Genomic DNA, 26,346 nt, shown 5'->3' on the forward strand with positions numbered 1-26,346 from the left:
AGAAGAAAATTAAGAAGACGCAGAGTAATTTGACGTTTACCACTATAGCTACATTGTAAATAGTTTTAAAAAATTGAAAATATCTTAAATAAGGGTGCTCAAAGTTGATTCCTGATACAATTCCTACAATATTATATTGAAGTTGTTCACCATAATTAGTCGGTTCAAAAAAGCTCATTTGGAAATTTTGATCTTTTTTTTGTTCAACTATAAAAAAATTTCCAAGCAACAATCTTTAGAAAGTTGCTCAATATTATAGATAGAACTATAGCTCAAATTGTGATTTCTTGATTACTAATTGTTCTCCCAAAAATATATATTAATTCGTCATAAAAGTGTGTCAATCATCGAGAAATTGGGATGATAGCAAAATAGATAGTGGTTGTTCTTTACTCGAGAAATTGCTAACCATTTTATATAGCAAAATCTATAACTGCACTTCATATGATTATTTCTGTCCAGTATATTCTTTTATTAGTATCTATATGTTGATTGAAAAAATATAATGTGTTGCACTCAAAAAAAAAAGTGGACGAAAATATACTTCGATATTTATATTGCTAATGAGCAAATATTGTGTTTCCTAGAACATGATTAGAGTTTGAAGTAGTTAATCATAGAGTTATTTTTTTTTAAGGCTCTAAATTATTTTAGTCTTTGATGTTCGTTTTATTTCATCCTCAACTTTTGAGCATAATTCTTTAGTCATTCGAGTTCATCAAATAATGTTACATGCATCGACATTTCTTTTGCATCTTCAATGGGATATTTCTAACCTTTTAGAAAACTAATGCATGATGTGTTGTTTACATTTAAATTCGTGTATAATGTGATTATAGATGGACTTCACATTAATGTAATTTCTCAATAATTTATCTTAAATTAGTGTACAATGTAATTATAGATGGACTTTAAATACCGAATTATTTATTTAATGAATTTACCGATTATCGAATTATCAAATCAAAATTTAAAAACTTGATATTTTAATATTGCCTTTTAACTATTGATTACCAAATTATCAAATTTAAAATTTCAAAAAATTTCAATCTGAATATCAAACGCTCACCCCCTACTAAATCCCAAATTTTGATAATAATCATTTCTCTACATATTACCTTAGAATTAGAGCTTTTTAATTATTTTTTCTTCTCTTTGGGTTCAATTTTGTTTTTATAAAACACAAGGGTGAGTTTCAAAAGTGATATATAAAGAAAAGTAGGCTCTAACTTCCTCCTCTCTTCACCTCAGCTGCACATCCGTACACGTAATCTTTTTTGTACATGCACGCACATACATACAATTATTTCACCATTTTTTTTGTTTTTCCCATCTGTCTTTTTATTTCTTTTTCAGTTTGGCCTCTCTTTTTAACTTATTTTTTGCCTTTTTCTCCATAGATGATTCTCTCTTCTCCACTTTTCGCCACATTGCACACAAACTTCAAAGATCTATCATTAATGTCGATACTATCTATCCTTACTCTTAAAAACTGAATCTTTATTTTCTCATCTCTCCGAAATCTGAATTTAGGGTTTTCTTTTTTTTCGCCTTCGATTTGTACGGAAAATCTAGGGATTCAGTTTAGATCAGACTTGGAATTGCATTGTTTTTGTTATAATTCGTGAATTGATGATAATTTAGAGGGTTCCGTCCATTATTGGAAACTTGGGTGGTTTTTTTTTTTTTTTTTTGAGATTCTGGATTGAGAATTTGTGCTAGGGTTTCGATTCTGTGTTTGCATGTGTAGGATGTGAGGAGGGGTCCCCTGCTGTAGCATGGAGGATCCCAGTTGTGGTGATTTTTGGAAATTAGTGGGCATTGGAGAAATTTAGTTTTTGTAGATTGTTTATTTGGATAATTTATCAATTGAAGTGGAAATTCAGTCTTTTTTGGGGGTTAGTTTTTATTTTTCTCTGGTCAAGTGTAAATCTTTGTGAAGGGGAGATGTTTGGGTCTGGTAGTGATAGTGGGCAGAATCATACTGGGGTTGCAGGTACTGTTTTGATGCCAACACGTTTTGAATGGCCTTATGGGGGAAGAAGAGTGTTGCTCAGTGGCACTTTCACTAGGTGAGGAGTTGATGTTCTTTTTTGTTTGTTATTTATATCTACTTTTTTATTTCTGGTATATTTTTGATACGATAAATCCAGAGGCGCAGTTTGGAACTTGTGCAGCAGGGTTGAAATCGTGCTTAACCCACATATGTGCTGCGCTTGTACCACCAGACCAAAGCACTGGGGGCTATTCTTTGTTCTGTTATTAGTCATTTTTATGTTGGTTTAAGTGAGAGATTGTCTTTCATTTTTTTAATGGAATTTGGTATTATGCAGGTGGCAAGATCACATAACAATGTTACCCATGGAGGGTTGCCCAACTGTGTTTCAGGTTGTCTGCAACTTAACACCAGGACATCACCAGGTTTGTTTTTTATATCAAGCATTGGTCTACGCCTATAATACATACTTTGTAAAGTTTTTGGTAGCTTTCAGACAGAGTGGCTTTGTTGCTGACCGTTGCTAAGAGAAATGCTTAGTTTAACGTCCTTACTGGTGAGCTTTTATGAGCTGTTATTTGATGGTGTGTGACTGTCAAATGGTAACTTCACTCAAAAAACCATTTCTTTTATTTTGTTTGAGAGGTCAATAGGGAGTAAACTTTTCAAAGATTGTGAAGCAGGAAATTAAAAAGTCTCTTAGGTGCAGTGTTTTGTTTTCTTTGGATGAAGGAGATTTATGGTTTTGCTTGATGGAGAATAGTTTGAATGTATTGGGTGGATAATTGCAAGGAAAGATAATTTGAGTGAAATTTTCTTTCAAAGTTATGACGAATTAAACAAGATAGATCTAAAATCATTACATCAATTGCAGGAAATCCCAACGTAAACCTATATAACAGAAACTAGTGAATCTTCCAATTGTAGCATGCAAATTCATTGTAAGCATATCAAGGAAGATGATAGACTCTTTAAATATTTCTTACCTGTATTATATCTGCAAATATCTCTGGTTTTTGTGCAGATGGATTTGAACAAACACATTGAATCATTCTAAAAAAACACACAACAATGAAGTAGGAAATTGAAATGTGAGTGGTTGACCTATAGAGTTTCACAATTCTATTAATAAATCAGACTGAGTATACATTTTTTTGGGCAATTCATATTAATTGCAGACAATGAGGCAAACATACTGCATAATCAGACATATACTTCTGGAACTACATCATAAACACAACTTAGTACAAGATATAGGAGCGCTGAAGTTCCAGCTAATTAGGAACTCTCAATTCCTAGTTCCTTTTGATCTTAGGGATCAGTTTCCACTATCTCAGCCTGCTGAAGAAATCTTGCAAGCTGTGTGCTCAAGGAAACCAGCAACCTCTTGTTACTGCGTACTAGTCCTCTCAGTCGACAAGTGTGTTACATATATGGCAGGCCAAGATTAATGATCCACTTAGCAAAAACTAATTTGTTCATTTCTCCATACTATAATGTTTGACAATGCTTATGTTTTCTTCTATTTCAGTGTAAAAAGAAATAAAGGGAAGCAATGCTTCGTTGTAAATAGTTCTTTTATCATAGTCCCCTCTTCTTTTGATAGAGAATATGTTTAGCAGAGGCGAGATTTACATTATCTTCTTTTTTCTTTCATTTCTTTTGAATTACATTTTCACCCTAAGTTTGGTTAAACATAGTTGAAATGACAATTATATGAAAATATTAATACTTCACTTAAATTCAAATGACATAGTCAATAAAAACTAGGATTTTAATAAAATGTTTTTGTAATAGTGCATAAATTGATTTGCATTTTCACTTGCAGTACAAGTTCTTTGTTGATGGAGAATGGCGTCATGATGAGCGTCAGTCAGTTGTAAGTGGAAATTATGGTGTAGTCAACACAATTTTCTTGCCCAGGGAGTCGGATGCTATTCCTGAACTTTTTAGTCCAGATGTGCCCGTTGGATCTAATATGGATGTCGATAATGATTTTCTTCGACTGGTAAGAGGATTAACATAGTTCATATGACTCTATTGTTCTATTGGATGATGCATTTGGCTCCTACCCTGCTTCACTTCTATTGAATTTATTTCATGTTACTTGATACCTTTTTTGGCCCTTTTTGCTTTTGCATTCTTTTCTGCCACAAATTTCAATATCCGCAGGGATTGTGTGGATAAGATTTCTGGGGTAAAGGAATATTCTCAAGCTATCGAGTAGTCTGTCATTTTTATTGCTCTGTGATCCTGATAGAGAAGAAGAGATCTTTCTGTGCGACTATTTGGTTCTGTTTTTCTCAGCTTACTTTTTTTTGCGACATTATTCATTGTCGCGGAATATTATGCAGTGGTTGAAACTATTGTGAATACAATTTGAGGTCCTGGCAGAGACATCGTATTTTTGCAGTAATTTGAAAGTCTCTAATTTTTCCCTGCAGTGGAAATTTAAGACTTTTAATTGTTTGAAATTTTACCTAGTACATTGGTAGAATAGTTGACCTTTGATATTCAATATCGAGGACATCACATTTCAACAAATAAAAGTTGCATCACAACATCACTACCTTTTTATGTGATGTACAAATTTGTTCACGCCATCAGATACTATGTGCAGGATGCAGTTCCACAGATATCACAGGCTGAAATAGAGTTATCGCGTCAACGTATATCTGCATTTTTGTCTACACATACTGCCTATGAGTTACTCCCAGAGTCTGGCAAGGTAACTACACATTTATGTCGTCTCTATTCTCTGCCTACTACACGTCCAGGATAATTATGAGAAGATGCAATTTTTTTTTCTTTTTTATTAGTTAAAATGTAAAATATTCCTTTTCCTTTCTTCTGTAGGTGATTGCCTTGGATGTAAATCTTCCAGTAAAACAAGCTTTTCATGTTCTCTATGAGCAGGTAAATACTGTTATACATATTGAAGACATGCTGTTATAGGCTGTAGATTTTGATTATTTATATTCTGTTTGTATAAGATCTGGCTGTCTACCTGATGGAATTAGAATTTCTTGCTAGTTGTTGATGTAGGCAATCATAATGAAATCAGGGGGAATGAGTTGGTCTGTACTTGCTCGTAGTGTTCGTCACCTTTGAGGGCTTGGACTAGTTGTTCTTATGTAATTGATGATTATTAGGAATAATGAATTTGTATATTTAGATTTCTCGAAGCTATCTATGCCAAACTTCATGTGAAATTGGCTACAAGTTATCCAATCTACTAAGGAGTTTTAATTTGATCAAAAGAAAACATTTCATTTTTCTGCTTGCTTATATATCTTTTATGATTCTTATCGAAACATATACAACAATATACGTAGTGAAATCCCACAAGTGGGATCTTGGGAGGGTAGAGTGTACATAAACCTTAGAGAGGTTGTTTCCGAAAGACCCTCAGTTCAAGTGCAACTATTTTAGGTATAAAGAAAGAAAACAATGATGAAAACATAACAATTAATAAAAAAAGCAATATAAAGCCTAAAAGAAAGAATATGAACAACAACTAAATAGTGCAGTATCTGAAACTACAAGAATACGACTAGTACAACGACAAACACTAACAAACAAGAAAACACTCCACTACCTTCTATCCTTCTACCCTGAAACATGACCTCCACACCCTCATATCTAAGGTCATGTCCTTGGTAACCTGAAGTTGGATCATGTCCTGTTTAATCACCTCTTCCCGATGCTTTTTTAGCCTACCTCTATCTCTCCTCATGCCTACTACATCCAACCTCTCGCACCTTATCACTAGGGCATCTGCGCATCTCCGCTTTCTATTCCTAATCTTATCGCTGCTAGTATGCCCACACATCCATCTCAATATCCTTATTTCCGCAGCATGCATCTTCTGAACCTGGGAGTTCTTAACTAACCAACACTCTGCCTCGTACAAAAATATCGGTCTAACCACCACTCTATAGAACGTACCTTTAAGTTTTGGTGGTACCTTTTTATCACACAAGACTCCAGAGGTAAGCCTCCACTTCATCCATGATGCACCAATATGATGTGTGATATCGTTGTCGACGTTCCCACTTTCTTGGATTACAAACCCGAGGTTCTTGAAATTTTCTTTATTAGGGTTAGGTTGTGTGTCAAGCCTCACTTCCACGCCTTCATCATACTTCCTCATTTTAAGAATTTCATTAGCTCTATGGACTTCCCTGTCAAAGACCCTATATTCCAAGATCCTACTCAACCTAGGAGAACCTTCAACCCACTTACCGCTCTTTCCCCTCGACCGCGGCCTCAACCGAAGACATGACCCTAATCTATCATTGTTCACCAAAGAAATATACTAAGGGATGCTAAATCAAGCATATAATCTGAAATGCAAGATAACAAGCAATAATTCCAAATTATACGGTAAATCAGGAAGAAGTAAGCAGGAACCCTAACTATACCATAAATCAATAAAAGAGACGAACGATACAAAGTATGCTATGGAAGAAGAAGGATATAGATCAAGAAATTAGAGGCAGGAACACTATACTGAGAATGCAGCTCAATCTTGAAGAAAACAAGAAACTCCGAACCAACGAGAAAAACAGAACAATACAATTTATAATATATACAGTAAACAGTAAGCAAAATATACAATAAACAGTAGGCAAAACGCGAGAACAGGGACTGGGATTATATATCTATGAAGGAATAACAAAACTCCAACAGCAACAAATCAAGAAGTATACTCCAAACAGTAGGGGGAAACGAGTGTACCTGGTGAACAGTGTTTACGGGCAGAACCAAGAAGTGAGAAAGTCGCTGGAGCGACAGATCTAGGCCGCTGGCGGTCCCAGTCAAGCAGTGGTCAGTGGTTGAGCGCACAGTTGGAGGAGATGAATCAGGTTGTTGGTCGTCGGTGGCGTGAGCAGTGGTGGAGCTTACGGTGGCAGATCTTTAACTGGGCTTCACCAGAGAAAATAATCGCCGGGGGTAGAAAGAGTAGCAGCGAAGTTTGCTGCTGTAATTAACATAAGGAGCTATTGTTTGCATACAAGTTATACATTATCTGTAATACAAGAACTGTAATATGGTAAGCAATAATGGCTTCTAAAAATATATGGTAAGTAATAGTGTAATTGTTATTGGATGTTTGGTTAATCTATCAAAATATGGATGTACTATATATGATCTTAAGTATTTGAGCTTTTAAATTGAATAAATATTTTCCAATAATACCCTCAGTTGTATTTGTATTATGTTATCCAATTTAATATATATTATTTTAATACTCCCTCCGTTTTAATTTGTTTGTGTGGGTTTGACATAAGGAAAGAATAATTTTGAATCTTGTGGTCTTAAACTAAAGATATATAGAATGTACCAAAATGCCCTTTAATCTTGTGGTCTTAAACATCTCATGTGGAAAGTTAGAATTAAAGAGTTGCCAAAAAAAGAAAAGAGACATTCTTTTTGAAACAAACCAAAAAGAAAAGTAAGACAAACAAATTGAAACGGAGGAGTATGTGATTAATTAGCATTTTTTAAAAGAAAATCAAAACAAAATTCTATAATTATAAATGCTTAATTATCTTCATTATGGAGCAATTTTAAGAATAATTTAGAATTAGGTAGGTATAATATGGGATGATTGAATAACTAAATATTGCATCATCATTCCGTGCATGTGGGGGGGTGGGGGTGCAACACACTTTATTACATGTTGAGGGGATTAAAATCCCCTTAACAACAGTCTTTCAAAAGCAACTTTGTCATTGCAATTGTAGCTCCTGTCTTCCTTTTACTGCTGTGAACAGTAATTGAATTTATCTTGCTGTTCATTTCACCAAGTTACAGCTTGGAATTGCTGACATCTGATTAAAGCTTTTCCCAGGGAATCTCTGTTGCTCCTTTGTGGGACTTTTGCATGGGTCAATTTGTTGGAGTTCTCACTGCGATAGACTTCATCTTAATCCTTATGGAGGTGAGTATTATAGTAATTCCTTCTCTCAGGATATAGTTCCCTCTTTTTTTTTTATTGGAAGGTGTAGTTTTCATTCATAAAACAGCATAATGAGTTCTGATGGAAAAGAAAATGATTTTATACAATTAAGGAGTAGTCTCTTATCCCTTATCGCTTTTTGGGTCACCCACAAGTTTCCTATTTGCATAGAAGATTGGGTGACTTTTGTAGAAAACCATATTTTTTTGTAAGGTTTTCTACCTTTGGGTATACTAGTATACGGGTGCCCTCATTAATAATTTTTTGTTTACTTCATTAAAAAATGCATAAAGAGAGTGCTGTGAGAAGTTGCAACATAAGGGAAGGCCATTACAAGCTATGTAATGAGCTAATAAAGTCAAGAATAGGCAAGCTATCATTTACATCCAATGTGGTCATGTTGTTCCATAGTCTAAGCAAAACTATACAGTTGTGCTTGATCTTAAGTACAAAATCTTCTTTCTTTGAAAAAAAATCTCTAGTTTCTTTCCTTCAAATTGCCCACCAAATGGCTGCTGGGATGGTGTTCCAGAGAGAGTAGCCTCCCTTAGCTTAGCCCTTTATGACCTTTTCCGCCTTCTCACTGCCATTCATCGGATAAGACTACGTCACCTAAATCAAGAAAAAAGTAGCTTTCTGGATACCCCTTCCAGGCCAACATTGAAGGAATGGAGAGTAGAGCATCTCATACACCATCTTAGACTCAAGACGTTGAAGAGCATATAGCATAACTAAGAAGTAAACTTTCAATGAAGAAAGAAGTGGTTGATATTCTTCTCTGAGGATATTGTTTCTTGGTTTCACTTTAAACTTTGCCTTATCTCACCATCTACGTGTGGAGTCATTCTTGAGCTTTACTTCAACCTTCAATTTTGCTTACTTCATCTAGAAAACTTTCCTGTTTGGTTCTTCTTGTTCTTATTTCTGAGATGCTTGATTTAAGATTTGATTTATCTGAAAATTTCTCTCTCTTCCTCCACAACTTCGTTCAATGAAGTTAAGTATTAGAGCTAGATAAAGCATGAAAAAGATCAACCCGGTTGGCCCTTCAATAATATGTTGTGAGATACTCTCTCAAACTCTCTCATAAAAAGCATGAAGAAGATCAACACTGACATGCTTGTAACTGGTTTCTTAACATATACTAGAAAAGCTGCAGATATTTGGTTCTTAGCTTCGATTTGATTATACCCCATGAAAGTTCACTAAAGTAGAGTAAGGGCCTGTTTGGATTGGCTTTTGGCTTATGACTTATAAGCCAAAAGCCACAAGTTAGACTTTTGGCTTATTTTTGTTATTTTTGCTTAAAAATAAGTACTTATAAGCACGTTTTAGCTTTACCCAAACACTTCAAAACTGTTTAAAAAGCTATTTTGGCTTAAAAGCACCTAAAGTAAGCCAATCCAAACGGGCACTAACACAAGTTGTTTCAATCGGTATCTACTGTTTGATATTCATCACTTGGCAAAGCTTTTATCTTCAAACAGGAAATTCTGTAAAATCTGCTCAAAGGAGCAATATGGCTACTTGGTCCTTTCCAAATTGAATGCTATGCTCTCCTTTCTGGCACCAAGTCAAATCAACATTCACTTCCTTGAAATCAAATATCTTACCATTTATAATATACAGTCAAAGTTTTGAGGGATCCCACTTTCAGCTTTCAGACATCCAAGTGAAACCAAAAAGTCCATCATCTTACTTTTGAATATGTTGTCACGGAACATCCTGTAATTTGGATTCCTACTCAGCAAATGATTATATTTTTATACAAATTCTGTTAAGTCAAACAGAGCTATTTAACTTGAAAGTGAGGGTTTACTTATTTATTTTCATGGTAGACATGTTATGTGTGAATATCCTAGAGGACTATTATTCTTAGTGGAATCATAGTATCTTTTCTTTTTATAAGCAAAAAGATCACTAAGCCAGTGCTACAAGCGTTCAGGTTGTGCAAATCTGCTATTTGTCTAACATTGCATCTACATCTTGTACAATAACCAGTTTGCACCAGAAAAACTAGTAAAAGAATGCAATGTTTGAGGCTATGAATGGTATCAAGTAATGTTTAAGGGACTTGACATCATTCTTTCTTAAATGAACATAAACACTATTAATCCAAATAAATGAATATAAATACTATATGTTATCCAACTTCAGCTTGGGAATCATGGATCTAACCTGACGGAGGAAGAGCTCGAGACACATTCTATATCTGCTTGGAAAGGGGGAAAGTTTCGCATCAACAGGCAAATTGACTGTAACTTGAATTCGTATTCAAGAAGACTTATCCATGTAAGTGAAATTCCCAGCTAATCATTTACAATATTTTCATCATTTCTCCTGACATTTGGTATCATTTTTTTTTTCCTGATTTAGGCCAAAAGGTATTAGGATGTCTTTAACTTTTCCAGGAATTTATACGAGTGCCCTTGAGCTTTTCTCTTTCTAGCTTCTTGAGAGCCTTAGCCAAGTCTTTCCATCAAAATCCTCTGAGGAAATCTAGCGGATAGGAGAGAGGCAAGAAAAAGAAGAAAACGGAGTCTGTTTGAAACTTTATTTGGTTGAGTATCGCTGATGTTTTCTGTGGATGCAGATATGTAGGTTGCTAAATTAAATCTGAAATGATTTTGAGGGTTTTTGGATTGGCTTTTTTAAAAAATAACTTATAAGCGAAAAGCTAAAAGCCATAAGTTGGTCATACCCAACTTTTAGCTTATTTTTGTACTTTTTTGGCCTAAAAGTATGTGCTTTTAAGCACTTTTTATCTTTCCCAAACACCACAAAAAATAGAAAAAGAGGTTAAAAGCCAAAAACAATTAAAATAAGCCAATCTAAACACCCTAATTGTTATTGAATTCCCTTGTATACTACTGCTTGTAGCATTAATCTATTTAGCTAAATATTTTTTGATACTAGTTACTCACAAAATTTTGGCCTAGTTGCGTGTCACTTGATGAAATGACATATAGAAATCACACCAAGTATAGTTTATTTATTGAGTGAAATTTGGCTTGTAGTCTTTCTTAATGTGATATTTGTTCATAAACAGTCTTCATTGCTTCTTAGTTCTTATCCATTGTAGGAGAAAATCCTATCAATTCCTGTTGAACAAGGCTAAGCTCCTTCAAGCCTTTGAAACTATTGAAAATAGAATCTTTGTTTCCGTTGATTTTGCCATTTCGTAAATTTTAAGAGAGTATCCTATCTTGATTACGGAGAGCCTGATTTGTTTCCTGTTTAGCATTTTGTTGACATGGCAGTCTTTTTCCCCTTCATAATTTTCTTGCTCTGTGTTTTTAATATTTTAAAGTAATTTGAATTTTGAAGCATGTGCAGTTTGCTGGTGTAGCACTGGGAGTGAGGAAACCGAATTATGACATTGGTAAATGTGAAGATTTATTGAACTAAAATGCATTTGTTATGGAACGTTCAGGAGTCTAGGCCTCTGGTTGGCATCCTGTTGTATAGAGGCGTGATAAACAAGACCACAAAATAGGATATGAATGATACCAGTTATAATTTAATGTGAGTGGATCAAAGAGATGAATTAAAAGAGGAAGATTCCATACCTATGGATACTACCAAAAGGCACAGAAATGCTTTCTAGAATGTGCTTTTAAGTGGTACATATGTAGCATAAAATCTAGTTACCTTTGTAAAGTAAGCCTCTGGGCAGGCTTCTGGTTGGAAGTTTGGCTTCAGAGTTCTGAGATTCACTGCACGGTACGTTATATGATTGGGGTCCTGATTGGTGTATAGCGTCAAAGTTTGGTGTATGCTTATGCAACATAATATAGGCAGAGCTGCTGCTATTTTCTGAAAATTTACTCCACATTACTTGAGTTTTTCTCTGTTTTGAAGAATCTTCTATTCAAGGCCCTTGAGAGTCCTTTTTGCATATTGATTTGTTCTTTTATTTGTAAATGTGTTCGTCTCAGAACCACTTGAACTTCTTTCGCTTGTATTTTAGCCTTGTGAATTTGTTTTGGGGATGGGGAAGTGATGTTTGACATTAAGGTAAAAGTGCTTGTCATTTGATACACTACTGGCCTTAATTATTCTGTTGCTTTTCCCTTCAATTTAGCTTCTGCATATCGTTGTTCGCATTAATATTTGCCAACTTCTGCATCATGCAGGGTGGGCCTTATGACTCTTTGAAGGATCTTGCTTTAAGATTTCTGCGAAACAAGGTCTCAACTATTCCCATTATCCATTCTTCTTCACCTGATGGTTCATTTCCTCAGCTGCTACACCTGGCCACCCTCTCTGGGATTCTAAAGTGTAAGTTACTCTCTCATGTGCTGAATGAACTGTTTGTCCTTGGCTAATGTCTAAGAAATGTCCAGGTATCTGCCGGCATTTTAAACATTCTTCTAGTTCCTTGCCAATTCTTCAGCAACCAATTTGCTCAATTCCTATTGGTACTTGGGTTCCGAAAATTGGGGAATCAAGTGGAAAGCCAGTTGCAATGCTAAGACCAAATGCTTCTCTTGGTGCTGCTCTATCTTTATTAGTTCAAGGTGATTCTTCCCTGTCTTATTTCTTTTCTGAATCATTAGTTGAAGTCGGGATAGTCCTTGTTTGACCTCCCCATGTTTCTATTTTATTTTTCTGGTTTCATTTGGTTATTTGTGTATTTATTTCTTAAATAACTGTTTTGCTTTCTGGAAGGACTTTGTAAAAGTAGAGGGGAAAAAGTTTGACTAGTGAATTAGAAGAAAAAAATCACTTGGACAAAAAACTTGTTCTATTTCAGATACTTGAAGCTAATAAGATACAAGACTCCAATATTTTTGCAAGTAGGATAGCACTATGTTTGTAGAGGCAAATTCCAACTGCTTTACACCCTAGGGTTCGATAACAACGGAGAGTGATACATAAGTTGGAATCAGCATTTTGGTCTTGTGCATTTCCAATCCAAATAAATTACATTGTATAGTAGACAGAGCACTTTTAAGATTTTACCTCATGCGAACATCAGAGTCCTGTATAATGTTTGGTATCATTCAGAGTTGTAGAGGGTGTAGCACTGGGAATGAAGTAAATATTTCTGCAACACTTAGTAGATGAGCCGTCAAAAAAAGAGATCAAATTCTCCTCACATCACTGCAGTTCAAATGGAGCTTTCGTGGGTCTTGGTGTAACTTTAGTGGGTCATTAGCACTCAATTTACTGTTAAGAACCAGCTGAGCTGCATTTTGGGGCTCAAGAATCAAGACTAGTAAACAGAAGACAATGATGGAGGAAAAATTGGGAACTTTCCCCAGTGTAAAATCATTGAATAAGACCTAACAGTCAAGCTACCTAGCCCTCTAGATTTCAAGCTCTCTGATCAGAGTAGGTTGAGAATAGAACACACTACACAGTAAAATAATTGATGGAAGTTAGAAACTAATTACCTCTCTTTCAGTCAGCTTTCCACAAAAAGAAATCTGGATTTTGAGGCTTGTTAAGATGATAGGATACATTATTCAAATATCTGAGCCAAAATAGTACATCTTTAACTTAATCAAACAATAGTATCAAAGTGTAGCAACTTCTTAAGCTCTTCTATACTCTAAAAATTTTGCAAAAATATTCTTTTACCAAATCTCCTCTATTACAACATTTCCCTTGGAGGGGACTAGGACCTATGGCATAAAGCTTTAGAGGGAATCAGATGCCACAGAGACGTCATTTTATTTTTTTGTCGAATGTTCAAGCATTTGATCTAAGTTTCTCAAAATTGGTTCAATTTACTGGTAATCGCTCAACTTGCCAACAGATACCGTGATTCTTTCTTATAATCCAAAAGAGATACTTAAGAAATTTTTGCTCCAAGTATGTCATTTTTTTTTTATGTTCACTTTGCCATCCAACCTATTCTTTATTGTGCCTTACAGCTGAAGTTAGTGCGATACCAATTGTGGATGATAATGACTCCTTGCTGGATATCTACTGTAGAAGGTAGTTAGCTCTATGTAAACCTACAGTGCAGCTATTACTTTGTGTAATCTTCTGACATATTCTTTTACTATTACAATCCTGGTTCAACATGATGTGCCTTTTTGTCATTTTGTGACAGTGACATTACTGCATTGGCAAAGGACAGAGCGTACGCACAGATTCGGCTTGATGAATTGAGTATTCATCAGGTAAACGTGTCTAAAATATATATTACTACAACATTAGATATTTTGTCTTGTACTGGACCCCTTTATGCATGTTCACATCAAATTCTCCCTTTCTTTTTCAATCGTCCCACTGTTTAAGTATGCATGTCCAGTCCCATTCTATTTAAGGATGCATGTCTGGTCCCAATTGCTAATACAGTTCTCTTCACCATCTGCGGCTCCTGATTCCTGTGAGATGGACTGATCTGCTAAAGTTTGAGCTAGTGGGAATTTTCTTGTGCTGACTCAGTAGTGGCTTAAGTTAATATGATTCTGTTCTGAGCAGAATACTATGTACATTCAGGAAATTCTGACTTTGTCTGGTCTATAGATCCTTTTGATCTTTAAGTTGTATTGAGAAATTTCCCAGTTGATATCATATCATCAATATTTGCAACATGCCATGCCCTGTAAGAATAGTACGAGATTACTTGTTTCTTGCTATCCACATTATGTAGCTTATGCTTATCCTTAATGCTATAATACCGAGGAGTTACGACAAAAATTGTATGGACAACATCTTTTTTGCATGTATATGTACCTTTTATGCAAGTTTAGGTTGTTATTTAATGCCCAAACTGTTACTAGATCTCTCATTTTATCTGCTTCATCTGCAGGCGATACAATTGGGACAAGATGCAAGTTCTCCTCATGGATTATTCAATGGACAGAGGTGTCAAATGTGTCTAAGGTCCGATCCTTTGCATAAAGTAATGGAGCGACTTGCTGTTCCTGGTAAATGTCTTCAGTCTTCCATTTATTTGAGACTTTCAGTTTGCATTCTGTGCCTTTGCTTTTGATAATTACCTCGAGGCAGAGATTTCTTTGGGCTAACTGATGATGTTTTGGCTGCTGAACTTTTGCCAAAGGGAAAGTCTTGTTCTTAGCTGTATCTGTTTCTGATGTAATGGGGGTGATTCAAACACTTGAGGAATATCACCTGCTTTATCTTTTAGATGGAAATATCCCATTTTCTTTGAACGACTTTTACATGAGGTCTATTATGTGTATAGCACAATTTTGTACCACTATATCAGCCTTCTATTGTTTTCTCCATCTTGTTTGCCCTTCTTTTGTTTCTGGACATTGCATTTCTTTTTTGCTGATGTATGAGATTGCTATAACTGTATTCCCCCTCACTTCCTAGTTAGTGTTGCTTTCCTTGTGAGAATCTACTGTATGAATCAAAGTTTATAACACATTTTCCTGCACATTTTGTAGCCTTCAATGACTTGACTTAGAGAATTATTGACGATCTTGTGTATTTTTCAGGAGCAAGGAGACTTGTCATTGTGGAGGCTGGCAGCAAGCGTGTAGAAGGAATTATTTCAGTGACTGATGTATTTAGGTTCTTGCTCGGCTGCTGATACAGCCAGGTGATCACCCTGCCTATTAGGGTTTTGTTGTGGTGACTTTAATGAAGAAGCCGTTGCTTGGCACTCATGTTAGTTACTCTTCAGCAACGCCCTCTCCTCATAGTAAGAATTTGTAATTGGTTGGAATTTGTGGAGTCCTGATGGGCTCATGCTTTTGACTCCCCCTCTTTTTTCAGGATGTGAGTTCAGAAAGAAATGTCTGTAAATTGAGAGGATCCCCAAATTTTCCCTTATTTATATTTTAAATTTTCACAACCTTATTATCATCAACCATGTCGTAGTATAGCTGCTCCGTTTTTTTTTTTTTTTTATCATCTAGCTAACAGAATGGCGATGGAGGTTTTGATTAGCTGTGTAGTTTCTCATGATGCTGGTTGATTGCTGATGGAAAGTAATCTTGCTTTCCTAGTTTTTCTTCCTTCTAATATCTCTCTGGTGCTCGAAACAAATCTTGCTTGATGATGACACATTTTGGTGACCGTCAGATGTGGTCATCGAGTCGGATACATTTATGGTTATCAATGACAAACAAATCTTGGCTGGTTTAATTCATTTATATCCTTTAAACGGAACCAATCTGCAATATACTCGTATTCCCTATGGATTGACTGGATATCCCTTTTGGTGGAAGGTACTTTTCATGTTTGAACTAAATGGGATTACTGATGACGGATGGGGAGGTTGAGAGTAGAACATGTTCCGGGTTCACCGTAGATTGAAACTGATGGGAATTCTATAGATAAAGAGGCATAAGGATTGCCTCTCAATCTAATCCAAAGAATGTGAATTCAACATTTTTATTTTTACATTTGCTTGGGAAATCTGTTTCAAGTCTTCTGCGAGGTTGAAATGCCCCCTATCTGTTTCAAGTCTTCTGCGAGGTTGAAATGCCCCCTAGCTTTAGTGGGAATGCGGAGGATTGATTGCTTATGCGCCTTCGGGACTTCCCTTTTAGTGTGGGAGTAGAGAAGGAAAAGGCGAAGCTGAGTCTCGGGCCAGACTCTACAAATACCCAATTACTGTAGAATTAAATTTTATTGGAACCGTCCTTTTCTTATTCTAAAGCTGGCATTCTGTATCCATTTTCTTTTGGTGAGAAATTGGGCCATCTTTTTAAAGATGTAGCCTATTTTAAGGTCCACACTCTTTTATTTCTCGTTACCTGGTCTTTGACGGGCTTTCCTATTTTCTTGGCTCTGTGTAGTTGTATACCTTATAAGTTGGAGTTTTTTTATTTTTTTATACCGAGGGGATACCCTAGACAAGCCGAAGCAAAACGGAATAATGTCACTTGTTTGCCAAGTGAATGATAGAAATGCATACAGAAACATACTTCTTGTGAAATCCTCATATATGTGATGCACTGTGCGAAAGATGAAATAATTGTGGTTAGTCGAAACATACTTTTTCTTCGATATCAAATTGTTCGTCTGCTTGCACTTTTCTTATGTTGACATAATGTCAATAAAAAAAGAAGTTTCTGAACTAGCTTGTAGTATCTGTCACATAATTTTAATTACCCTACTTTCATTCTAGTTGTTCAATTTGTTCATGTCCAATTTTAAATATCATATAATTAAACAAAGAAGGCACGTCATATTTGTGACTAAGCTCTCTTTGTAAAAGTTGGTATAAGACAATTGATAAATACTTACCTGCACTCATTGTTTACGCCAAACTATATCAATTGATTATGTTTAAGTTATTATGCCGATGACAATTTTTTTGGAAAACTTACATAAATATACAATATTAAGAAAATATTTACCATTTATAGCAATAAAAAAATAATTTCACTGAACACTTATAATACAGTTTTAATACATATTGCAGAGAACTATTTATAAAACATATATAATACAAGTTTTATAGATGGATAATACATTTATCACATATTTTAATAGACTTATAATACATTATGTTAGTTTCTTACTACACAAACATAATATATATTTTAAAACACTTATAATAGATTTATATTGTATGCATAATTCACTTTTAATACAAGTGTAGATTTATCATAATATTGCTATATATTGCTATAAATGGTAATAAATAAAAAATATCGCTAAAATCAATAATTAATTTTTAAAAAGCACTCAATCAACTAATTTTTCTATTTTTTTTTACCAGATGATACCTATCTTCTGAATGGGCCTACTAAAAAGCCTTTATTTTATTGTAGCCCAAAAAGATTTCAAATAAAGTAATCCGCCCAAAAGTTGCAAAATCAATAAAGAAACAAATATCATGTAATTCTTAAATTAGCCGTTTCCATTGATTTTGGGTGATGAATTCGACCGTTACAACCCAAATATCCGTTGGCAGCAAAAGTCAGACACTTTTTTCTTCTATACTTGTCTCTGCTTCGTGTAGCAAGTAGAAACTCAACACCTACCCCCACCCCCACCCCCCCAACAAAACGCACTATTTTGACTTCCACTTCGGAGCGTAGAGAAGAGCAAGTGAAAGAAAATGGTAGCAAGAACCCCACCAAAGTTGCACCAAAAGAAAATGGTGGTGCCTCCTCTAAACCCCATTCTTCTTAGAGAAACTCTAAACAAGGTTGGTCGATTCATTATTACAATCAAGAAAAAAATATTCTTGTTTTTCTGTTTGTTTATTCCTTCTTCCCCCCCCCCCCTCCTCCCCACCCCCCACTCCTCCTCTCAACATCAATGACGCTCCTCCTCCTCTTTTGATCTTCTTTAATGTACTTGTTTTCTAAAGTGGATTAGGATAATCTATTAAAGTATCAGTGATGGGTATTTCTTATTTTTGTCAATTGGGTTCTCTCTCTCTTTTTTTAATCTATAGTTATAAGTGCTTAATTCTTTCAACAGTGTTTTATTTTTCTGCAGTGTCTGATATCAAGTGATTTCAGTCGTGGGATTCTGTCGTTTCTAAGAAATGAGTTCTCATTTTGTATTTAAACTGGTATTTATGATAAAGGGACCTATGCTTGGACTTCAAAATTTATAATTTTACGAAATTTATTTTGATTTTTTGGTGTCTCCTGATACTGAAAGCTCCTTCGATCTTTCCATGGTGTCTGCTCTTTCTGGCAAAAGAATGTCTTTCCTTTTGACTTCATTTTGACTCGTAATTTTAATTGTTTTTGGAATCTTCTAGTGCTCATCCAGGCTCTCTGCTCTTTCTTGAATACCCTTTTGGGACCTCTAAAAGGATCATATTTTGATAGAAAATTTGAGAGCTTTAGCTAATTTTGTGAAGTAATTTTGTTGAAGGTGGACAAGTGTATGGCTCGATTGCAAGAGCTTCAATACACAGTTACAGGTGGTAATATGGTGATTTCAGGTGTAACTCTCAGTCCTCGCAGCACCAGAGGCTATTTGAGAACTAGCCTCAGATGCAAACAAGAATCTTTGAGGTATAAACTCCTTGTTCAATCTAGCTTGAGTTTTACAATTTAATATCTCTGTGTAATGTGTAACCCCAATTCTCTTTACCAATTCAAAGGATCAAGAATGCGACTTCCCGTAAATCTCCCCCAGGAAAATTGCCTACAAATGCTGGTATCTTTCTGTCTTTTACGAAGTAATTATTGACTTGTGTTTTTCCTTCCCTTGATTTCAAAAATTGTTTCAAAGTTTGATGACTTTCGTGGGAACAGGGGAATGGAGGCGAATGTCATTACCAGCAATGCTTCTGGGAGAAACAGTGGCTGAAATTAAACAGGCTAGTCAATTTGCTAGAGATATAGTGGAGGCAGTAAGTTCCAAGGGGAAAAAAACAGTATCCGATGACCCGAAAACTCCACTCACACAGAGGCAAAACCAGAAGCCACGCCCTGAAAACTCTGAGCTCCGATCACGTAGAAAGAGAGAGAAACAGGTAACCTTGCAAACAATGAGGACAGATTCTGATACACCGTCAAAACGACGAGCAAAATCACGAATAAACTTCAAGGTTTCTCCAGTGCAGCATAGGGAATGTGAGAAAGAAAATTGCAAGTACATTGCAAATAGAGTTTCCCCAAGGAATAGGCCATGGGTGAAAAAGACTGTCCTTTTTCCGAACCCATTGTTCCATTCATCACCAACTTCACAACAGCAGAAATTATCAAAAATGCAATCTCCCGTGATTGCAAGAAATCGACAAACACCCCATAAGTTCTTGGTGAAGTCCCCGCCCAAGGCCCCAAAGCTTCAAGCGAAAATCAGAAGCCCCCAAAAACTTCATGCATTTCCTCCCAGAGTGACAAGTTTGGGTACTAAGTTTTTGGCAAAGTCTCCTCCTAAAGCCTCAAAGTTTCAAGTGAAAATCAGGAGCCTCCCACATCTTTCTGTGTCTCCTACCAGAGTAACAAGTTTGGGCACTAAGTTTTTGGCGAAGTCTCCACCAAAGTTTCAAGTGAAAATCAGGAGCCCTCCACAAATTTCTGTCTCTCCTACTAGAGCAAGAAGTTTGAGCAAGAGGTCCCCAAAGATGTCTGCAGCTGCCAAACTGAGAAGGTCATTTTCTCCATCAAGATTGGCAAACAAGATAGCCTCTTCACCATCCAAAATGAGGTCATTTTCGCCATCAAGATTGGCAAACAAGATAGCTTCTTCACCCTCCAAAATGATGTCATTTTCTCCATCAAGATTGGTAAGTAGGCTAGCTTCACCATTAAAGAGCAAAAAACCTGTACAGAATATTGATGGGATGAAGATGATGATGAGTGGACTCAAACAACGACCACGAGCTTCAACCACATCAAAGCAATTCTCAGTTCAAGGAATGTGAATTGTGATCATTTATTGTTTGTGCTTGAGATTGAAGGATTCTTCGTTGTTTGAAGATATTTTCTCGATGTCCTTCTTAGTTGGTACAACAGGAGAATTTTCCCCTTTACAGCCCTCCTATTACTTTCAAGATTGTATAATTTGATTTGTAAAATAGTGAGGTACTTCCTCAATAAGGTAAATAACAATGGTTTTCCAGATGGGATTTGCCTTAACTGTGTCATTCATTTCTGGTACATACATTCTCACAAGCTTAAGAAGATAATGTAACCATTCCTCAATGAATGGTACGTTTTTGTCCAGAAGAAAAAAACTGTGGCGACCAAGGAAATAAAAATAGAAGCTGCAGCTCCAATCTGTCTTTTGAGGTTCGTTGAGCTTAGAATGTGAGAGTGGGTTGGAGACAGAGGTATAATATATACAAAGTTGATATCTTTTCGGAAAGTGTGCAACTTTTATACACTGATAGAGCAAAATATTTGTCAGATTATCAAGTCACTTAAAAGATAACTACAAATAATCATCCATAAAATATAGAATTAGTGAACTAGAAAAGAAGGTTGCCTGTTACAACAGTTTAAAATACATTGATATGTACGAATAATTTATGTAACAGTGAATTTTCCTTATTCGATCCGTAACTTTCCATATTTACATCGATCTCATATCACCCAATAGTCAGACAGTCAGTTGCGGCATCACATGTGGTTCATATCCCCAGCATGTCATATGCTGCAGAGTGTTAGACCATTTAAGGGTGACAGTCTGACTGATATAACATTTTCCATAATTATCCATGAGATAACTTCAGCATAGCATAGCCTTTGAAGTGGTAGTCTATGTTCAACTTCCAAGGGCTCACCGAATACTTCATGCCCAAATGAAGAAGCAAATGAGCAATCGATCCACGAGAAAACAAATAGTGATGCAAGTCTTCATCAAAGCTCACATGCTATGTTTGGAACACAAGGTGTTCTCTTAGGAGCCATTTCAACATTTAGAACCAGTCTACATGCTTAGTTGAGGCCTTAGGTTGCTTCTTGGGCTTCTGGTAGCGATTATTCTCAAAACGGGCTTTTACAATTAGCGAATAAAGCAAGTCTGCTTCTGCTGATGTATCATAAGGTGTGTTCATGATGCTACAAAATTGAAAATTCACAAAAATAATGATAAGGAGGAGGAAAAAGAGGACAACAGTAGCAGCAAAAAAGAAAATTTTAATATAATTCACAAAGGTTTGGAGGCAAAAAAGAGAGAAGACTGCATTATAACATAGGATGCTGTCCTGTGTAAACATATATATAAACTTCTCTTTTGGGATTCTTCCTGTTATAAAGTTTGCCTTTTCCAATTTTACAAAAGCAGGATGAAAGTTGAGTTGCGGAGTAAAAATACCTGCCAAGTAGCTCTTCAAGAACTATTCTTTGAGAAGGTGTAACATAATGTATGCAACTCCTGGGGCATTGACCAGCTGCAAGCTGGACTTGATAATCTTCACCATGTCCTGAATATATATAGAACTTTTGGTTCACTAGCCTTTAAAAAATAGAGGATAAAACCTTCTTTTAATAGGCCAAACAAAAATAACGGAGGTTATCTTGTCTTTCAGTGGTAGCCATGTTTCCTTTTGTTCACTACATTTTACTAGAAAATTTCCTGTTAGCAGACTAATTTCTGACAGAAGTAACAAAGCAGTTCAGTATTTAGTACTACTAATAACCTTGAGAAGTTGCTCGCGCAGTTCCTGTCAGCGAGGAAAAAGTGAATGCGTGAGGTGCTTTCTTAACACATGAAAATGGACAACCTGCAGATATAGTAAAAGAGGGAAATCAGGAACTATAATTTTTTGTATCATTCAAAGCATTCTGACATTTGAGGGGATATGTTTCCATAAGTCTACAGGCAGAATCACTTGCAGGCTATGGCATTTTTTCGAAAGATAATTTCACAGAAACTGATGGAGGAGGTCATAACAGGATTCACTAACTAAAATTAAATTGTTAGGAAATCGCTGGAGTAGAGCTTAGATATCCGTGGAGACCTTAGAAAACTAACTAGTATCAGGATAAGTCAAGAAATTCTTTTCTGCAAGGTGTGACAACTTACTAACCACTACTAAGTGCTCAGACACGGCCAACAGAGCCCTTGAAATATGAAAAATATGGTTTTGCTACACTTCAGAGCTCTCTTTGTTGCATTACCATGTTTGCATTGATCAGCAATGGTATCAAAGTATTACCAAAGCATCAATACTGATTTTAATGATTTATTACAACTGGTTAACATACCAGGCCCAGATGTTGAACTGATAAAAACATCCTGGATATCCATTGCACTTTTGGCCATTGCCAAATTTATTTCATAAATATGAAATGCAGGCCTTTAATAAGAAGCTGATAGCAGGATTTCACAAGAAGCAAACAACTATTTTTAACATCTTCTATTTGCAACTGGTGACCATGATAGAAATTTCTCGTAAAGGAGATATTACCTTTTCCAATACAAACAGTCTCATTAACAAAGAGATCAAATGCTTCACATTCTGGCTGATCAAATGGATCTAAGCATTCCCTGCAGAACTCAAAGAGTATGCCATAAACTTATTTCCTGAAGGACCACTGCTCACCCCCCCCCCCCCCCCAAAGAAAAAAAACGGACAAAATGCTGCAGTGATGATCAATAGATTAGGATGTGAAAATTCAAAATTTCAGGATTTAGATTCATTAAGATTATGAACATATAGCCAATTTACCTTTCAATGATCTCTGACTTCGTAAAGTTGGACAACATCTGCGTTCATTTCAATCAATAGGAGTCAGCTATCATTTGAGAGAGAAAATTTAAGCAACTAAAGAAAGCATTTTGATTTTGGAACCAATTCTTATAACTAAGTACAGAATGATCCTAAATTGCTTTGTACTGTACCATTTCATCAAAAAACATGAGAAAACTGGTATTAAAGGACTATCTACCTGCAGCTTTTCTATCTTACTGTCTGCATACGACTCAGTTAAAATCATATTAATTCTCCCTTGAAAGACAAATCCTTTGGATTTTCCTGTTATATGACTCAAAGCTAACTAGAATGTTGAGCAAAAAGCATGAGACCAAATTGGCTGATTTGTTTGCCGTCCTTAGCAATAAGGACTATTTACCTCATAGGCTCGAATGACTCTGCGAATTATTTTATCTGAACTATTGCCACCTCTCCTTACATCAGGATGAAACTTCTTAACCTGTTTCCGTCAATTATTAAACCAAACAAAAGAACCATCATAAGCAATTTTTAAGCAGCTATTCCATCCTCGTTATCAATTGAACCTGCTCTAAATAATCCACCTTTAGCGAGATTATTGCCAATGTAATCATAAAAAGCTGATTTTTCAGAAATTTTTGACTTCCCCTCCTTTCTTCATAGAACCTATACCCAAAACTCACTGTGCAATTTGCATGAAATCTATTTTTCAACTTCAAACTAGTAAATGAGGTTCCATAAATACAAGGAGTCAATCTTTTTTTTTTCCAGAAATTCAAAAGAAAACAGGAAAATCAACATGGATTCTTCAATGGTTTATCAATAAATGCAAATTTTATACTGTCTCCATCCCATTTTTCGTGACACTCTTCCCCTTTTTAATCAATACCCAAAAAAGAATATCAATCTTTCTATGTTTGGTACAACTAATTTAACTTCAAACGTCCCATTTCACCCTTATAGCCACAGAAATTCCTATGGCTTATTTTACACCAGAAGTTTCAAAAGTTTTTTTTCTTCTCTCTTAATACTCCGTGTCCAATCAAACAATTTTCACATAAATTGGGACGGAAGGAATAGTACCTTATTCCTGAAAGCAGATTTCAGGTCATCTGCAGAGCAATTAGGAGCAACACCGAGAACATCATATGCCAGAGAAGCAGAGAGGGGTTCTTCATCCCCATAATTCTGACCATAACACTTCACTGTATTAGTAAAAGAAAGGGTAGCAAAGGGGTTTGTAGAATTTAATGGAAAAGTACAGGTTGATGGAAAAGTGTGTAGGTTAATTTTCTCAGGGGTTCTTGGAAAGAAAGCTGAAGTTCCAATCACAGAATTTTTGTTGTACAGAGATGAGCATTCCATCTTTCTTCATCATTGAGAAAAAAAAAAAAAGGCAACAGAGGGCTAAAGTAAGATATTTTGGGTCAATATTGTAGCCACTCAAGTGGTCCTTATTTACTTGTGAGACACGTGGGGTGATATTTATTTCCAAAAACTTCACATCAGATTTGGTCAGTAAAAATGAAATTATATTTTATGGCTTATGCTATATATGTTGTTGTTATGGAACTAAAATACTTATAACTGTTATGAATATACTATCTTAACAATTAATTAGCCGGAAAGTAAGGAAACTAAAAGAGAACAGAAGAGAGAATTATGGATGTATTTTTTCGTTTCTGTGTATATATTTTTCAATTGCAAAACCTGTCATTTTATAGACAGGAAAACTTAATGCTGTGGGCAATTTGCTCAAGTGGTTTGTCCACTTATCTTTCCAAATGGGTGGGTCCCACATGGAAGAGGACATCCATACATAATACTGCCCCTTGGATGTTCATTTATAATGTGTCTTCCTAAAAATTCTATAAAAAATAATATACATAGTTATTTTCAATATCCATAGATGTTGTGTCTACATATCTGATAATACGCCTTGATTGCCGCCTCATTAAAAACCTTACTAGGAAAACCCAGTGGGACAAAACCTTGGTTAAGGAAAAAAGAGTGCAGCGCGTATTTTACTCTCCCTGATGAAAGCTTCATTTGATATTTTGGAGATGACGCATTCCAACTTTATATCTTAATTTCTCGAAAGTTGATGTTGGTAATGCCTTTGTGAATAAATCTGCAAGATTATCACTTGAACGAACTTGTTGTACATCAATATCACCATTCTTCTGAAGATCATGTATGAAGAATAATTTTGGTGAAATATGTTTCGTTCTGTCTCCTTTTATGAAGCCACCTTTCAATTGAGCTATGCACGCGGCATTGTCTTCGAATATAATTGTGGGTACTTTGACATCACTTCCCAGGCCACATCTTTCTTTGATGAACTGTATCATCGATCTCAACCACACACACTCTTTACTTGCTTCGTGAATTGCTATTATTTCAGCATGATTTGAAGAAGTAGCAACAATAGACTGCTTTGTAGATCGCCATGATATAGCAGTTCCTCCGTGTGTAAATAGATAGCCTGTCTAAGATCGATCTTTATGTGGGTCTGATAAATAACCTGTATCTGCATAACCAATAAGGTCTGCACAACTTTTATTAGTATAAAACAAACTCATATCAATGGTACCCTGTAAGTATTGCAAAATATGCTTGATACCGTTCCAATGTCTTCGCATTAGGGATGAACTATACCTTGCTAGCAAATTAACAGAAAATGTTATATCAGGCCTAGTTGCGTTAGCAAGATAGATAAGTGCACCAATAGCACTGAGATATGGTACTTCAGGACCAAGAATTTCTTCATCCTCTCTTGGAGGTCGAAATTGATCTTTTTCCACTTCAAGTGATCGAACAACCATTGGAGTACTTAATGGATGTGCTTTGTCCATGTAAAATCTTTTTAAGATTTTCTCAGTGTAGGCAGATTGATGGACAAAAACTCCGTCTGCTAAATGTTTAATTTGCAGACCTAGATAAAGTTTTGTCTTTCCAAGGTCTTTCATTTCAAATTCTTTCTTTAGATATTCAATTGCCTTTTGGACCTCTTCAGGGGTTCCAATGAGATTTATGTCATCAACATAAACGGTGAGTATAACAAACTCTGATTTCGTTTTCTTAATAAAAACACATGGACAAATAACATCATTAATATAGCCTTCATTTATTAAGTACTCACTTAGGCGATTATACCACATGCGCCCTGATTGTTTAAGACCATATAATGATCTTTGGAGTTTTATTGAGTATACTTCTCAAGACTTTTTACATGCTTCAGACAATTTTAATCCTTCTGGGATTTTCATGTAATTTCATTATCAAGTGAACCATAAAGGTAAGCTGTAACCACATCCATTAGGTGTATTTCAAGATTTTTATGTACAGCTAAAC

General features: G+C 35.5%; 3 protein-coding genes across 4 annotated transcripts; 2 read left to right on the plus strand and 1 right to left on the minus strand.

Moving 5' to 3' along the window:
- The first annotated feature begins 1,326 nt into the window (after nt 1–1,326).
- On the plus strand, nt 1,327–15,755 carry LOC129886176 (sucrose nonfermenting 4-like protein). Its single transcript, XM_055960754.1, has 13 exons — nt 1,327–2,072; nt 2,334–2,421; nt 3,825–4,004; nt 4,617–4,724; nt 4,853–4,912; nt 7,854–7,943; nt 10,119–10,253; nt 12,098–12,242; nt 12,308–12,481; nt 13,844–13,907; nt 14,026–14,095; nt 14,731–14,848; nt 15,386–15,755. The coding sequence occupies exons 1-13, from the start codon at nt 1,948–1,950 to the stop codon at nt 15,478–15,480; spliced, it is 1,452 nt and encodes a 483-aa protein (XP_055816729.1). The 5' UTR covers nt 1,327–1,947; the 3' UTR covers nt 15,481–15,755.
- A 1,956-nt stretch (nt 15,756–17,711) lies between these two features.
- On the plus strand, nt 17,712–20,473 carry LOC129886177 (probable microtubule-binding protein TANGLED). Its single transcript, XM_055960755.1, has 4 exons — nt 17,712–18,054; nt 18,738–18,880; nt 18,970–19,025; nt 19,124–20,473. Exons 1-4 carry the CDS (start codon nt 17,965–17,967, stop codon nt 20,236–20,238), a joined length of 1,404 nt encoding a protein of 467 aa, XP_055816730.1. The 5' UTR covers nt 17,712–17,964; the 3' UTR covers nt 20,239–20,473.
- Nucleotides 20,474–20,703: 230 nt separating this feature from the next.
- On the minus strand, nt 20,704–24,421 carry LOC129886178 (chaperone protein dnaJ C76, chloroplastic). Of its 2 annotated transcripts, XM_055960756.1 has the most exons (7): nt 24,076–24,420; nt 23,393–23,473; nt 22,990–23,027; nt 22,729–22,808; nt 21,958–22,041; nt 21,633–21,741; nt 20,704–21,376 (listed from the first exon to the last, which is right to left on the minus strand). In XM_055960756.1, the coding sequence occupies exons 1-7, from the start codon at nt 24,355–24,357 to the stop codon at nt 21,235–21,237; spliced, it is 816 nt and encodes a 271-aa protein (XP_055816731.1). In that variant the 5' UTR covers nt 24,358–24,420; the 3' UTR covers nt 20,704–21,234. The 2 variants fall into 2 exon arrangements, with proteins under 2 accessions (XP_055816731.1, XP_055816732.1); XM_055960757.1 differs by lacking the exon at nt 23,393–23,473 and having other exon boundaries at nt 24,076–24,421.
- Nucleotides 24,422–26,346: the final 1,925 nt, after the last annotated feature.

This window comes from Solanum dulcamara, chromosome 4 (genome assembly GCF_947179165.1).
Source record: "Solanum dulcamara chromosome 4, daSolDulc1.2, whole genome shotgun sequence".
NCBI lineage: Eukaryota > Viridiplantae > Streptophyta > Magnoliopsida > Solanales > Solanaceae > Solanum > Solanum dulcamara.